Source organism: Tasmannia lanceolata, unplaced genomic scaffold, assembly GCF_043159265.1.
Source record: "Tasmannia lanceolata isolate RefF3 unplaced genomic scaffold, GAP_Taslan_0.1 ptg000018l, whole genome shotgun sequence".
NCBI classification, from domain to species: domain Eukaryota; kingdom Viridiplantae; phylum Streptophyta; class Magnoliopsida; order Canellales; family Winteraceae; genus Tasmannia; species Tasmannia lanceolata.
The window spans coordinates 43,765,479-43,781,437 of NW_027518695.1; the positions used below are offsets into that span (position 1 = coordinate 43,765,479).

At 38.8% G+C, this 15,959-nt stretch overlaps 1 protein-coding gene across 1 annotated transcript; it reads right to left on the bottom strand.

The window, feature by feature from the left end:
• Positions 1-355: 355 nt before the first annotated feature.
• On the bottom strand, positions 356-7,892 carry LOC143851350 (uncharacterized). Its single transcript, XM_077360743.1, has 3 exons — positions 7,698-7,892; positions 655-3,902; positions 356-542 (listed from the first exon to the last, which is right to left on the bottom strand). Exons 2-3 carry the CDS (start codon positions 3,730-3,732, stop codon positions 534-536), a joined length of 3,087 nt encoding a protein of 1,028 aa, XP_077216858.1. The 5' UTR covers positions 3,733-3,902; positions 7,698-7,892; the 3' UTR covers positions 356-533.
• Between the last annotated feature and the right edge of the window lie 8,067 nt (positions 7,893-15,959).

Below are 15,959 nucleotides of genomic sequence, written 5' to 3' on the forward strand. Positions count from 1 at the left end.
AAAAACTTCTTTGAACTCTTTAAGCAGGGTGATCAATTCCTCACGTTCTTCAGGAGATAAAGTTTTGCCGATCTTTATTTCCTGAATTGAGGTTTCATCACCAATGTTCACAGTTTCAACTTCCTCATCAAGTGGTTTTGCTCGGCGACTCTCCTCCTGTTGGATCATATGTCTGATTTCAGGGGGAGTTTCGTCGGCATCCTCATCAGAGGGGGAGTCTTGATTGTTATTTTTAAGATTATCAGATTTTAGAGCAGATTCAGCAGATGAAATAGAGACAGGAATGTACTCAAAAGAAGAATCCTTCATTTCATTGGAATTTGAATCATATACATCAACAGACGAATTACCCTCATCGGGGGGTACAATGAACTTTGGACTCATTTTTACAGACTCGATGGAAATGTTGACACCTGCGTCAACTGACTCAGGACTATAAAAGGAAACAGCAACAGATGCTTTATTATGAACAGACTCCAACTCAATCTCGCTTGAAAAGGAAGAAACGTCGCCGATCTCAGGTGAATGGTCATCTATGGTACCTGCATCAAAAGACTCATTAGAAGATATAGACTCTGAATCAAACCCGGAGACTGACACGTATTTATGGACGACTGACTTTTCTGAAGGGATTCGTTTGTACTGGAAAATAACCTGGGGTAGGACTTGAGAAGTCCAGTTAGTCAGAGGTTCCTCAGCCGGGGTGATAAGACGAGTTGGGTCCAGTATCAGCGGGCTCCTGCCAATCACGGCCACAGTCTGTGACCCTTCTTGAAAAAGTGAATTCAGAAGACTCGGCTCTATGTGCTCTGTCCAATCAGCCTCAGACTCTGTCTCTACAATCTGCATACCCACTGGCTCATCTTCTAGCTCAAGATCGAAGAAAATCTCAAACCCCGGAAGCATTTGCCCTGTGCTCTCATCCAACCAAAACTCTGCAAAGCCACAGAAAGGAAAGGCTGCGCCTTCTTTTCGGAATCGGCCGTTCATTTTCAAATCAATGGGTGCCATTGGTAACCCCAAGCCCCGACGACGGTTTTCTGCCCATTTCAGCATCAACTGCTTCATCTCTACAATTTCCTTCTTTGTAGGCTTGTAACCCAGTCCGAACAAACCATTGAATGTTTTGAACACAGGAAACTCGGTCAAACCCTGATGATATTTGCCTAACCCGGCGCCTGGCATATAGCCCTGTCGGCGAATCATTCTGATGACATTCGAATTCGTACTGGTCAGGAAACAAATTTCCTCATTCAAAGCCTCTTTGAAAGTGATCGTAGTCACCTCTAGTGAAAACCCCGTCAAATTGATATCTTCGGATCTTTCCCCAGTTATGTCCGGAGTGATCTGCCCTATCTCGAGATCAGGATCCCCCTTTACCGTTATCACTCTGTTCCTGCGAATGAACTTCAGTTTTTGGTGGAGAGTAGACGGAACAACCCCGACCTTGTGCATCCAAGGACGGCCAAGCAACAGTAAGAATGAAGCTTTAATATCTAAGACTTGAAATTCTACCTCAAAGTCTTCTCCGCCAATCTGTATCTCAGTGACCAAAGTCCCGATTACATCTCGGCGAGTGCCATCATATGCTAGAATACCCTGCTCGGATGGAATAAAATTCTCAGGACTGAACCCCAGGGTTGCTGCGGTGCTTAATGGGCAAACATTCAGTGCAGAGCCGTTATCAACCAACACCTCTGGCACCTTCTTCTTGTTACAGAAGACTGTGATTTTAAGAGGCTTAGTATGGTCTCGGCCCTCAGGAGGTAAATCGTCATCAGCGAATGACAATGTTTTCGCAGCTCTGGCCATGGCTACGAGACTGACAAGCTCGTCAGGTGAGGTATTAACAGAAACTTGTGCTGCATTAAGCTCTTGAAGGACTAGCTTTCTGTGCTTCGATGAGGCCATTAGTAAACCCCATACCGAGATATTAGCCTGAGTCTTTTTCAGCTGCTTTAACAGGCTCTCATCTTCTTCGTCTGCGCTCACTTTATTCTGCCTCTGATTTTCTGAGTTTCTTGCAACCCCTGCCGGGTTTTCTACACTCAATTCTGGTGGTTTGAACACTCGCCCACCTCGGGTCATGTGACGCATCTCGTTACACTGATCATCCAGCAACAGCAGTTCGTCTTCGTCCGTTCTGAAAACATAAGGTGCATTACTGACATCCTCTTCAAAGTCCTCCATCCTTAGAACATAGGTGGCTTCCTTTGCTTCTTCCAGACCAACATTCTGAAGCGCATATGACTGGGCTGAAGATGACTCAGTGAGTTCAGCATCGTCAAACGACAGCACATAAGGTTCTTTTTCTCTGAATTCTCTGAGCTCTTCATCGTCAAACTTCAAAACATATGTTTTATCAGATGTAATAGCGCAAATGAGAGTAGAGGGATCAAGGATGGGCTCATCTACAAAGATAGCGTTTGTAGTGGGAGGAGCAACAGCACGGTGGTTGGGGAGAGGATTCTGAGTGATATTCGGCCTTTCAACTGCAAGCTCATCTTTATCGATCATGTTCTGAATCGCGTGCTTCAAGGCCAAACAGTTCTCAGTCATGTGTCCCGGGCCCCTGTGATATTCACAGTATTGATCCCTTCTCCAGTTTCCGGGCAGCGGATTAGGTACAGGTTTGACATCCGGAAGTCTGATCTTCTTGTCTCTGATCAACTTCTTAAGTATCATGGGCAGTGGAAATGGTAATGGGTCAAACTGCCTGAACTGCTTCGTCACCATTGGTCTAACAACTTCATCAACAGGCTTGGCCACTGGTCTGGTATAACTGACTGCTTGTACTTCCTTCGGTTGGATCATAGGCCTCTTCCCCTCTCGGACATCAGATAGCGTTTTGGCTCGGAGGCCCTTAGCAATAGCATCCTCGATCTGGGTGCCGGTCTTAATCAAATGATCGAAATTCTGATAGTGCTGCGGCGCCATGAAGTGAAAGTACTGCGGGGACAAGCTCTTGAGGACCAACTTTATCTGGTCTTCCTCTGACATTCTATGGCTCAGTTGGGCAGACTTGCGCCTCCAGCGCCTAATGAAAGATGTGAATGTCTCCTGAGGATTCTGCTTCAACAGCTTCAGATCTCTTTTAGTGACCTCGATCCCTTCCTCCATGGAGAATTGTTCTACGAATCGGTTAGAGATTTCTTCTAATGTCCTAATCTCTTCTGGTTTCAACCTCAAAAACCATCTTTTGGCTACCCCTATAAGAGACATAGGAAACAAATGAGCCATCTGCTCTCGACTTAAGCCATGCTGCTGGGAAAGAGTGATGAACCATCTGACGTGGTTTCTCGGACACCCAGTTCCATCATATTTGTCATAGTCTGGTGCCTTGAACTTAGGCGGGAATATGGCATTAGGGGACACCAGAAATTCAGAAATATCGAATCCCTTGGACGCTTGAACCTTCATGCTCTCAATGTCACGAGCCATCTTCTCATACTTATCGAACAACTCATTCTCCTTGTTAACCGGAGGGACAAAGTATTCCCCAGCATATTGCTCATCTTCTAGATCGATCTCTACGGGAGAGATGACTGGTCTGGTGAGGTTAGGAGATGTGGCCGGAGGAGGCTGAATGGTGGGATCTTTAGAAGTAGAGACCTTTTGAGTACTCTGGTCTTTTAGATGAGTCACCTCATCTTTCAACCCTGCTATATCTCGACACATATTTCTCAACATTTCCTGTATAGTTATCATGGGGTCCACTGGATCATTAGCCATTTGGTTGACTTCAAAAGAACCTGACAACTCTGGTGAAGATGGTAAAGGTGCTGTTGGTGACACAGTGGGATCAAAATGACGAACAAGTCTAGACACTGAGGTAGGTCTAGACCAGGTAGGTTTAGCTTGGGTGCCCTTTTTTGAAGCGATGGTTGCTATCTTTCAGAATCCTGATTGGAAGTTAACATACTAGATCAATAATCATGAGATAAAGATTCTGAACAAATAGAGAAAAGAGTAATCTTGAAATACATCAACGGGTATGTTAATTTGGAAAGAATCCTCAATCTATTCCTTAAGGTGTTCTTTGGGTATAACCGTTCTTCTTTTGGGAATGAAAGAGTCAGGAACGATAAACATCCTTAATCAAAATAAGTTTCGATCTCAACAACGATCATGCACTCAAAGAATACAGGTGAGATCAAACTTTTTCATCAATGATTTCGATATGATCCAGGGGTAAAAGATATATGATAAACATTGGATCAATCAATGGCTCAGATAATAGACCATGGCCATAAGAATGACAAAAGTAGGGTCAAGGACCAGATCTAAAATCTGAATGATGGATATCAACAACAAGATGAGATCAAGATGAGATGAGATAGCATAAGATTGCTTTCAACAGATGGATCATGAATGAGTAATCCTATGAGATCTTTGGAAATGAATGGGATTTACATCCTAACCCCAAAGGAAAAGTTTTTTAATCTTCGCACATTTTATCAGTGTTACCTGAAGGCATCAATCCTAACCCTAATCTAGCGGAGTGGAGAGAGGATCTCGACTCATGACTTTGTTTGTGTACCTAGGACCGATCGTAGCCATTGAAAGATGGACTACGGCCTAATCTAGACACAAATGGGTAGGATATCCTAAACTAGGCTCACACACGTGATGCACATGTGTTCGTATACTACATGCATGTGTGGGTTAATCTAGGGGTAAGGCCAAGAGTTCCCTTAGCGCGAATCCATGTTCGATATACTGTACCAGTGTCCGGCGTATCAGTACGTGAACAAGAGATCCGTTTACGTACCATAAAGGTACTAGGCTAAGGGTGGAATGCTTCTCTAGCACAGAGGCACCAGGTGATGAAATCCCAGTCAACCATGCTAGATAACACTCCGGGTTCCTAAAATAGGACGTGTGTGCATGTGAGATGCAGGGGTTTAGATGAAAGTGATGTAAGTGTGTGCAATAAGTTCGCGCAATCTATGATGCCTTCAGGTTTTGTTAGATTAAGTTTGAGTAAATGTGATGAGAAAATAAAGCATACAAACTAATCTAACAAGCATAAAAGAGATAGAGTTTTCATGAGCCAGTTGAAATAGATTCAAATGAGTTATCCTTTGGAATTGTAATGAAGTTAGGTTGTCCCCAGCAGAGTCGCCAGTCTGTGGGACCCGATCCCGCGAGAGGGGCGTGGGGCGCGAGCCGCCGCGCTCTCTTCTCTTGGTCTCTCGTACCCACGCGATTGGCGTGTGCCTTTCATTATTGATTTTAATTCGTCTTTTATGTGAACTTGGGATCACTAAGACAATCCGAATTCCACACAAAAGAGACTGACAGAGTCGCCACCTAGATGTGGGATCTAGGACCCATAATTAACCAGAAATCTAGACTCGCTACCTGGTTACAAGAATGGAAGGTATGGGGATTTATCCACCATATGCACCATTCCTGCCCGATAATCGGTCTTCAATTCTAAAAGTTAACTCTTTTAAATTTATTTTAAATGGCTCATTCAACCCTATGTTAATGTGCGAACTAAGTGACATGCATCCTAAAATCTAGTTTCAATGGGAATCCTAAATGTGTATCTTGATTTATTAATTTGTCTGGGTTCAATCTAAGTGAAAGTTCTCCTAGAATTCTAATTTCATGGAAAGCCCTAAATGATTTGATTAAGCATTTATAAGAAAATTAATATCCAAAACACCACAATTTGTTGTGGTGCCGACTCGCGGGTGGTATGCCGTCAGACATCCAAGCTGCCTACGTACCCAAGCCTCACTGGGATCAGAGTCGACGTAGTTCGGTGCACCTAAGCTAAGCTACTTATGCCTAACTCAACTAGGACACCGACCTAGACAGAACTGACTGTTTCAACAGTTTTGAGAGAAGTTATTTAATTCAAGTTGAGGATTTTATTATCTTAGGATTTCATCTGAGATGCTATATGATTCTTATCTAAATGCAAGTTGTTCCTTAGACTAATGTAAGTTAACCTACACCATAGTTTACTAGGCTCGTCTTAAGGAAAGATTGGGCAACTAGTGTAACGAGACCTATGGCACGGTTGCTATACATAACAAACGTCCGTGATGAGGCTGGACTCCTAACTCTAGGACTCCCTAAAACCTAGGACACGACCTGACACCAGGGTTCCTAAATTGGGCTCTAATGTTTCTTAGATCGGAAACCATGATCCAATGGTTCCGAAAGATACAAGCTGAATCGATTTAAGTTCTTGAGGTTAACGAATTTCAGATTTTAAGGATTTTCAGTTTTTGGGCACTTAAGGAATACCAATGGTTCTAGGGTTCACCAATTTCGGCCCAGAATGGCATCCAAGGGAGGGAATCGTGCGCTCTTTCCTTGTGCAATTTAATACTTAGGTTATAGCATCTTATTGCCTGGCAGATCTCAGGATTTTCGTGGACAGTAACCTCGGAGCCAACAACATGCTATAGCTTAAATATTCAAATTGTCAAAGATCAAGTTGCAATTGGGATACGATTATGGATGCACTGGCCATTTTTCCAGGAAAATCTAAAGATCCTAAAATTTCCGTTTCAATGGATTAAGGAGTGAACATGTGACAGAATTTTAAAGTTCTTTAGGAATTTTTATATGATTTTCAATTAATTTCGAATTTTCCATGGATTTTATCAATTTTAAGCATATGAGTGGTTTTACAAGTGAAATTGTTGCAAACAAATTCGAAATGAGTTGAAATTTTTACAGCAGCAATATGGGAATGTATGTAGCTTACTGTATGAGTTTTGCAGATTTTTACATTAATTTCACATTTAATCTGGATTAAACAATTAAATGACCAGATTGCACAATTAACACAGAAACTAGTAGAAATATAAATCTAAATTCTATGAAATTTCTACAGAAATAAAATATGAATATAAATAGCATGCAGTGAGATTTTCATGAATTTTAGAAATTATTTACTACTGACTTCGGATTTTTCAATTTTCAGCCCAGATTATGAATTAACACTACACCACACATGAAACAAGATCCAAATCACTTGAAACTTTTACAGCAGAAAGAAATGTGAAATATAAGACTTATGTAAAAATGTTATGAATTTTAATGATGATCTGATGTTAGTAAAAATTCTCCCAAAATCTGATAATTTTCAAAGAAAGCATAAAATAATAACCAAACAAAGTCCAAAATTTATGAAAAACTCATGGTAGAATGTATTAGTACCATATTAGTTTTCCATGAAGTTTCATTAATTTTGGAATCCGTTTAATATATATTTTATTTTTCTTGGTCAAAAAGATATTTTTGAAGAGTTTTCTATTTTTAAAACACGCTTTTCGAGAAAATTATGATTTCGGAAAACATCCTCCAACCTTGTTCCGATGTGATGAACACAAGAAAAATTTAAAATTCCAAAAAATAGATCATCCTGAGATGACTATTTTTTCGAATTTCATAATTTCTCAGCCCATATTTTAAATAAAATACCACTCTTCACTCAAACTCGAAAGAACTGTTGATCCAATGCCCGATCTGATCCGATAGTTATGGTACTCTATTTAGATCAAACATTGTATTAACTTTCGGGATGAAACGGATTTGGAAAGCTTACGCAGATCATGACTTTAAGCACACGCAATTAATATTCAATTAAATTCAATTAAATGCTTAAAAATCATGTAAAATACATAAAAAATACCAAACGATCCTGAAAAATCCGAGAACAGTGTACTTACCTCTGATGGAGTCTTCGCCGAATCCGAAAGCCGCGGAGTCCGAAAAACCTCGCCGTTGTACGATTCGCCTTGCTTTCTTCTTCTTCTCTTTTTCTTTGCTTTTTATTAGATGAGCCACACTCCTTTTTTCTCCTCCTTGTTTTTGAGAATACAAGCCATATTTATAGCTGCATATAGGAACACTATTTGAGATAAAAAGACATTTTTAATAGCCATCATAAATGACTAAATTTTAAACATGTGTGGTATTGGTAGCCACCATGGGTGACCATGACCAACCACCATAGATGACCATGACTAGCCATCATTGATGACCAAGGAAAGAAGGGAGAGAGAGAGAGAGGGGCCTCCAAAAAAGATTAAATTTTTTTCTTTTGTTGACTTTGGTGTGGGAACATGAGGTGTGGGAACATGAATGGCAACTTTGGAAACAATATAGTTTCTTCCCTGGTGGGTCCCACTTATATTGCATGTGTATGGTTGTAATAATTAGAAATTACTATTTTCCATATGAGAACACATGGGCTGCTGTTGTGTAGAGAACAAGCTTGCACGTAAATGCAAATCCAAGTGGGTCCCATTTTTCTCAAGCTTGCACGAATTGGTCAAGGCACTCCTCCAAAAATTCCACTTGTCCAATTGATATGTGTAGCCAAATCATTTCCTCAATATAATCCGGATCTTCCAATTAATGGGCCACAATGATAATTGACCATGCTTTCTAATTTATTCCATAATTTGATCCAAACCGTTCATTTAATGGGTAAGGGGGAAAGAGAAAGAAACGACCAAGGGAATCCAACAAGGGAAGTGAACTAACCAAATATGGGGGTGGTTTTACCAAAAATAAATTTCGATTTCCTCCCTCTTGCTTTGTTGATTTCAATCTCAACCATTGAATTTAGGAATTTCACTCTTCTTTGTTCTTTATCTAACCTTTGAAATGCTTGAAACTTTCAAAGAAAAATAACGGTGTGACGTTTTCAACTTGGACCCAAAAAGAATTCTTAAATATTTGGCCTACTAAGATATCTTGAAAATTTTGGATTTTCTTCTTTGATCTTGACCATCCAAATTGGAACCCACACACAATTTTCTACTTAGATTGTTCCACAATTGCAATTTTTCGTAAAATTTCATCCTTTTAGCATATTTTCCTCGGAATTCCCTCAATATAAACCTGAAATACCAGAAACAAGAGAAAATACCTTAGTAGTACGGCTTTAAATGAGAAAAATAAATGCGCTCATCAACATGTTCATGGTGGGCCCACTTAGTGGGTACAAACTCTCTCTCGCCTGGCTAATATAACCATTCTCAACACTTGGCGAAAAGAAAATGCGGAACATTGCAGAATAGATCGGAACGATTGAGAAAGCATAAGGGACGAACACGGGAATGAAAAACACTAGACTCCGACAACATCACACTAACTTCTTTGTTGATTAAAACGAATCAAAATGGGGTGTCTACAATAGCGAACTTGGGTCCGATCAAAATGGGGTGTCTACAGAAACGGAGATGAAAACCTCCATGTATTTTGAGAGTTATGATGGAAAAAGTTAGACTCGCGCTTTGGTCTAGCAGTTTACAGACATACCTTCGATTGAAAGACCATAACTCACTCAATTCAACTCGGAATTCATTGAAATTTCTCTTATATTGAAGGAGTCGAAGTGTAGTTTAAACCGGAAGAAACGGAGATGAAAAACTCAAGTATTTTGAGAGTTATGATGGAAATAGTTAGACTCACGGTTTGGTCTAGCAGTTTACAGACCGACCACCAATTGATTGACTATAACTCAGTCAATTCAACTCGAAATTCATTAAAATTTGTTCCATTTCGAAGCAGTTGAAGTGTAGTTTAAAACGAAAGAAACAGAGATGAAAAACTCCATATATTTTGAGAGTTATGATGAAAAAAGTTTGACTCGCGCTTTGGTCTAGCAGTTTACAGACATACCTCCGATTGAATGACCATAACTCACTCAATTCAACTCGGAATTGATATAAAATTCATGCCATTTTGAAGATGTTGAAGTGTTGTTGAAAATGGAAGAAACGGAGATGAAAAACTCTAAGTATTTTGAGAGTTAGATTGGAAATAGTTAGACTCGCGATTTGGTTTAGCAGTTTACAGACCTACCTGTGATTGATTGACCATAACTCAGTAAATTCAACTCGGAATTGATTCAAATTCATGCCATTTCGAAGATGTCGAAGTGTAGTTGGAAAACGGAAGAAACGGAGATGAAAAACTCCAAGTATTTTAAGAGTTATGATGGAAATTATTAGACTCGCGCTTTGGTCTAGAAGTTTACCGACTTACCTCCGATTGATTGATCATAACTCACTCAATTCGACTCGAAATATAATCAAATTTATGCAATTTCGAAGATGTCAAAGTGTAGTTGAAAACGGAAGAACCGGAGATGAAAAAATCCAAGTATTTTGAGAGTTAGATTGGAAATAGTTACACTAGCGATTTGGTTTAGCAGTTTACAGACATACCTGTGATTGATTGACCATAACTCAGTAAATTCAACTCGGAATTGATTCAAATTCATGCCATTTCGAAGATGTCGAAGTGTAGTTGGAAAACGGAAGAAACGGAGATGAAAAACTCCAAGTATTTTAAGAGTTATGGTGGTAACACTTGGACTCGCGCTTTCGCCTAGCAGTTTACAGACCTACCTCCGATTGAATGACCATAACTCACTAAATTCACCTCTGAATTCAACGAAATTTCTTCCATTTCGAAGGAGTCGAATAGTAGTTCAAACCGGAAGAAACGGAGATGAAAAAAGCCAAGTATTTTGAGAGTTATGGTGGAAATAATTAGACTCGCACTTTGGTCTAGCAGTTTACAGACCAACCTTCGATTGATTGACCATAACTCACTCAATTTAACTCGGAATTGATTCAAATTCATGCCATTTTTAAGATGTCGAAGGGTAGTCGAAAACGGAAGAAACAGAGATGAAAAACTCCAAGTATTTTAAGAGTTATGATAGAAATAGTTTGAGTCGCACTTTCGCCTAGCACTTTACAGACCTACCTCCGATTTAATGACCATAACTCACTCAATTCAACTCGGAATTCATTGAAATTTGTTCATTTCGAAGGAGTCAAAGTGTAGTTTAAAACGGAAGAAACGGAGATGAAAAAATCCAAGTATTTTGAGAGTTATGGGGGAAATAATTAGACTCGCACTTTGGTCTAGCAGTTTACAGACCTACCACCGATTGATTGACCATAACTCACTCAATTCAACTCGGAATTCATTAAAATTTGTTCCATTTCGAAGCAGTTGAAGTGTAGTTTAAAACGAAAGAAACAGAGATGAAAAACTCCATATATTTTGAGAGTTATGATGAAAAAAGTTTGACTCGCGCTTTGGTCTAGCAGTTTACAGACATACCTCCAATTGAATGACCATAACTCACTCAATTCAACTTGGAATTGATATAAAATTCATGCCATTTTGAAGATGTCGAAGTGTTGTTGAAAACGGAAGAAACGGAGATGAAAAACACCAAGGATCTTAGGAGTTATGATGGAAATAGTTAGACTCCCGCTTTGGTCTAGCAGTTTACAGCGCTACCTCCAATTCATTGACGATAAGTCACTCAATTTGACTCGGAATTTATTCGAATTCATGCCATTTCCAAGATGTCGAAATGTACTTGAAAATGGAATAAACGGAGATGAAGAACTCCAAGTATTTTAAGAGTTATGACAGAAATAGTTAGACTCGCACTTTCGCCTAGCAGTTTACAGACCTACCTCCGTTTTAAAGAGCATAACACACTCAATTCAACTCGTAATTCAATGAAATTTGTTCCATTTCGAAGGAGTCGAAGAGTAGTTTAAAACGAAAGAAACGGAGATGAAAAACTCCATGTATTTTGAAAGTTATGATGGAAAAAGTTAGACTCGCGCTTTGGTGTAGCAGTTTACAAACATACCTTCGATTGAATGACCATAACTCACTCAATTCAACTCGGAATTCATTGAAACTTGTTCATTTCGAAGGAGTCGAAGTGTAGTTTAAAACAGAAGAAACGGAGATGAAAAACTCCAAGTATTTTGAGAGTTATGATGGAAATAGTTAGACTCACGCTTTGGTCTAGCAGTTTACAGACTTACCACCGATTGATTGACCATAACTCACTCAATTCAACTCGGAATTCATTAAAATTTGTTCCATTTCGAAGCAGTTGAAGTGTAGTTTAAAACAAAAGAAACAGAGATGAAAAAGTCCATATATTTTAAGAGTTATGATGGAAAAAGTTTGACTCGCGCTTTGGTCTAGCAGTTTACAGACATACCTCTTATTGAATGACCATAACTCACTCAATTCAACTCGGAATTTATTCAAATTCATGCCATTTCGAAGATGTAAAAGTGTAAATGAAAACGGAAGAAACGGAGATGAAAAACTCCAAGTATTTTGAGAGTTATGATGGAAATAGTTACACTTGCGATTTGGTTTAGCAGTTTACAGACCAACCTGTGATTGATTGACCATAACTCAGTAAATTCAACTCGGAATTGATTCAAATTCATGCCATTTTGAAGATGTCGAAGTGTAGTTGGAAAACGGAAGAAACGGAGATGAAAAACTCCAAGTATTTTAAGAGTTATGATGGAAATTGTAAGACTCGCGCTTTGGTCTAGAAGTTTACCGACTTACCTCCGATTGATTGATCATAACTCACTCAATTCGACTCGAAATTTATTCAAATTCATGCCATTTCGAAGATGTCGAAGTGTAGTTGAAAACGGAAGAAACGGAGATGAAAAACTCCAAGTATTTTTAGAGTTAGATTGGAAATAGTTAGACTCGCGATTTGGTTTAGCAGTTTACAGACCTACCTCCGATTGAATGACCATAAATCACTCAATTCAACTCGGAATTCAATGAAACGTTTTCCATTTTGAAGGAGTTGAAATGTAGTTTAAAACGGAAGAAACAGAGATGAAAAAAGCCAAGTATTTTGAGAGTTATGGGGGAAATAATTTGACTCGAACTTTGGTCTAGCAGTTTACCAACCTCCGATTGATTGACCATAACTCACTCAATTTAACTCGGAATTGATTCAAATTCATGCCATTTTGAAGATGTCGAAGTGTTGTTGAAAACGGAAGAAACGGAGATGAAAAACTCCAAGGATCTTAGGAGTTATGATGGAAATAGTTAGACTCGCGCTTTAGTCTAGCAGTTTACAGCGCTACCTCCAATTCATTGACCATAAGTCACTCAATTCGACTCGGAATTTATTCGAATTCATGCCATTTCCAAGATGTCGAAATGTAGTTGAAAATGGAAGAAACGGAGATGAAGAACTCCAAGTATTTTAAGAGTTATGACAGAAATAGTTAGACTCGCACTTTCGCTTAGCAGTTTACAGACCTACCTCCGTTTTAATGACCGTAACTCACTCAATTCAACTCGTAATTCAATGAAATTTGTTCCATTCGAAGGAGTCGAAGAGTAGTTTAAAACGAAAGAAACGGAGATGAAAAACTCCATGTATTTTAAGAGTTATGATGGAAAAAGTTAGACTCGCGCTTTGGTCTAGCAGTTTACAGACATACCTTCGATTGAAAGACCATAACTCACTCAATTCAACTCGGAATTCATTGAAATTTCTCCTATATTGAAGGAGTCGAAGTGTAGTTTAAACCGGAAGAAACGGAGATGAAAAACTCAAGTATTTTGAGAGTTATGATGGAAATAGTTAGACTCACGGTTTGGTCTAGCAGTTTACAGACCTACCACCGATTGATTGACTATAACTCAGTCAATGCAACTCGAAATTCATTAAAATTTGTTCCCTTTCGAAGCAGTCGAAGTGTAGTTTAAAACGAAAGAAACAGAGATGAAAAACTCCATATATTTTGAGAGTTATGATGGAAAAAGTTTGACTCGCGCTCTGGTCTAGCAGTTTACAGACATACCTCCGATTGAATGACCATAATTCACTCAATTCAACTCGGAATTTATTCAAATTCATGCCATTTCGAAGATGTAAAAGTGTAGTTGAAAACGGAAGAAACAGAGATGAAAAACTCTGAGTATTTTGAGATTTATGGTGGAAATAGTTAGACTCGCGATTTGGTTTAGCAGTTTATAGACCTACCTGTTATTGATTGACCATAACTCAGTAAATTCAACTCGGAACTGATTCAAATTCATGCCATTTCGAAGATGTCGAAGTTTAGTTGGAAAACGGAAGAAACGGAGATGAAAAGCTCCAAGTATTTTAAGAGTTATGATGGAAATTGTTAGACTCGCGCTTTGGTCTAGAAGTTTATCGACTTACCTCCGATTGATTGATCATAACTCACTCAATTCGACTCGAAATTTATTCAAATTCATGCCATTTCGAAGATGTCGAAGTGTAGTTGAAAACGGAAGAAACGGAGATGAAAAACTCCAAGGATCTTAGGAGTTATGATGGAAATAGTTAGACTTGCGCTTTGGTCTAGCAGTTTACAGAGCTACCTCCAATTCATTGACAATAAGTGACTCAATTCGACTCGGCATTTATTCAAATTCATGGCATTTCCAAGATGTCGAAATGTAGTTGAAAATGGAAGAAACGAAGATGAAGAACTCCAAGTATTTTAAGAGTTATGACAGAAATAGTTAGACTCGCACTTTCGCTTAGCAGTTTACAGACCTACCTCCGTTTTAATGACCGTAACTCACTCAATTCAACTCGTAATTCAATGAAATTTGTTCCATTCGAAGGAGTCGAAGAGTAGTTTAAAACGAAAGAAACGGAGATGAAAAACTCCATGTATTTTGAGAGTTATGATGGAAAAAGTTAGATGCGCGCTTTGGTCTAGCAGTTTACAGACATACCTTCGATTGAAAGACCATAACTCACTCAATTCAACTCGGAATTCATTGAAATTTCTCCTATATTGAAGGAGTCGAAGTGTAGTTTAAACCGGAAGAAACGGAGATGAAAAACTCAAGTATTTTGAGAGTTATGATGGAAATAGTTAGACTCACGGTTTGGTCTAGAAGTTTAAAGACCTACCACCGATTGATTGACCATAACTCAGTGAATTCAACTCGGAATTCATTAAAATTTGTTCCATTTCGAAGCAGTCGAAGTGTAGTTTAAAACGAAAGAAACAGAGATGAAAAACTCCATATATTTTGAGAGTTATGATGGAAAAAGTTTGACTCGCGCTTTGGTCTAGCAGTTTACAGACATACGTCCGAGTGAATGACCATAACTCACTCAATTCAACTTGGAATTTATTCAAATTCATGCCATTTTGAAGATGTAAAAGTGTAGTTGAAAACGGAAGAAACGGAGATGAAAAACTCCGAGTATTTTGAGAGTTATGGTGGAAATAGTTAGACTCGCGATTTGGTTTAGCAGTTTATAGACCTACATGTTATTGATTGACCATAACACAGTAAATTCAACTCGGAACTGATTCAAATTCATGCCATTTCGAAGATGTCGAAGTGTAGTTGGAAAACGGAAGAAACGGAGATGAAAAACTCCAAGTATTTTAAGAGTTATGATGGAAATTGTTAGACTCGCGCTTTGGTCTAGAAGTTTACCGACTTACCTCCGATTGATTGATCATAACTCACTCAATTCGACTCGAAATTTATTCAAATTCATGCCATTTCAAAGATGTCGAAATGTAGTTGAAAACGGAAGAAACGGAGATGAAAAACTCCAAGTATTTTGAGAGTTAGATTGGAAATAGTTAGACTCGCGATTTGTTTTAGCAGTTTACAGACCTACCTGTGATTGATTGACCATAACTCAGTAAATTCAACTCGGAATTGATTCAAATTCATGCCATTTCGAAGATGTCGAAGTGTAGTTGGAAAACGGAAGAAACGGAGATGAAAAACTCCAAGTATTTTAAGAGATATGACAGAAATAGTTAGACTCGCACTTTCGCCTAGCAGTTAACAGACATACCTCCGTTTTAACGACCATAACTCACTCAATTCAACTCGTTATTCAATGAAATTAGTTCCATTTCGAAGGAGTCGAAGAGTAGTTTAAAACGAAAGAAACGGAGATGAAAAACTCCATGTATTTTGAGAGTTATGATGGAAAAAGTTAGACTCGCGCTTTGGTCTAGCAGTTTACAGACATACCTTCGATTGAAAGACCATAACTCACTCAATTCAACTCGGAATTCATTGAAATTTCTCTTATATTGAAGGAGTCGAAGTGTAGTTTAAAATGGAAGGAACGGAGATGAAAAACA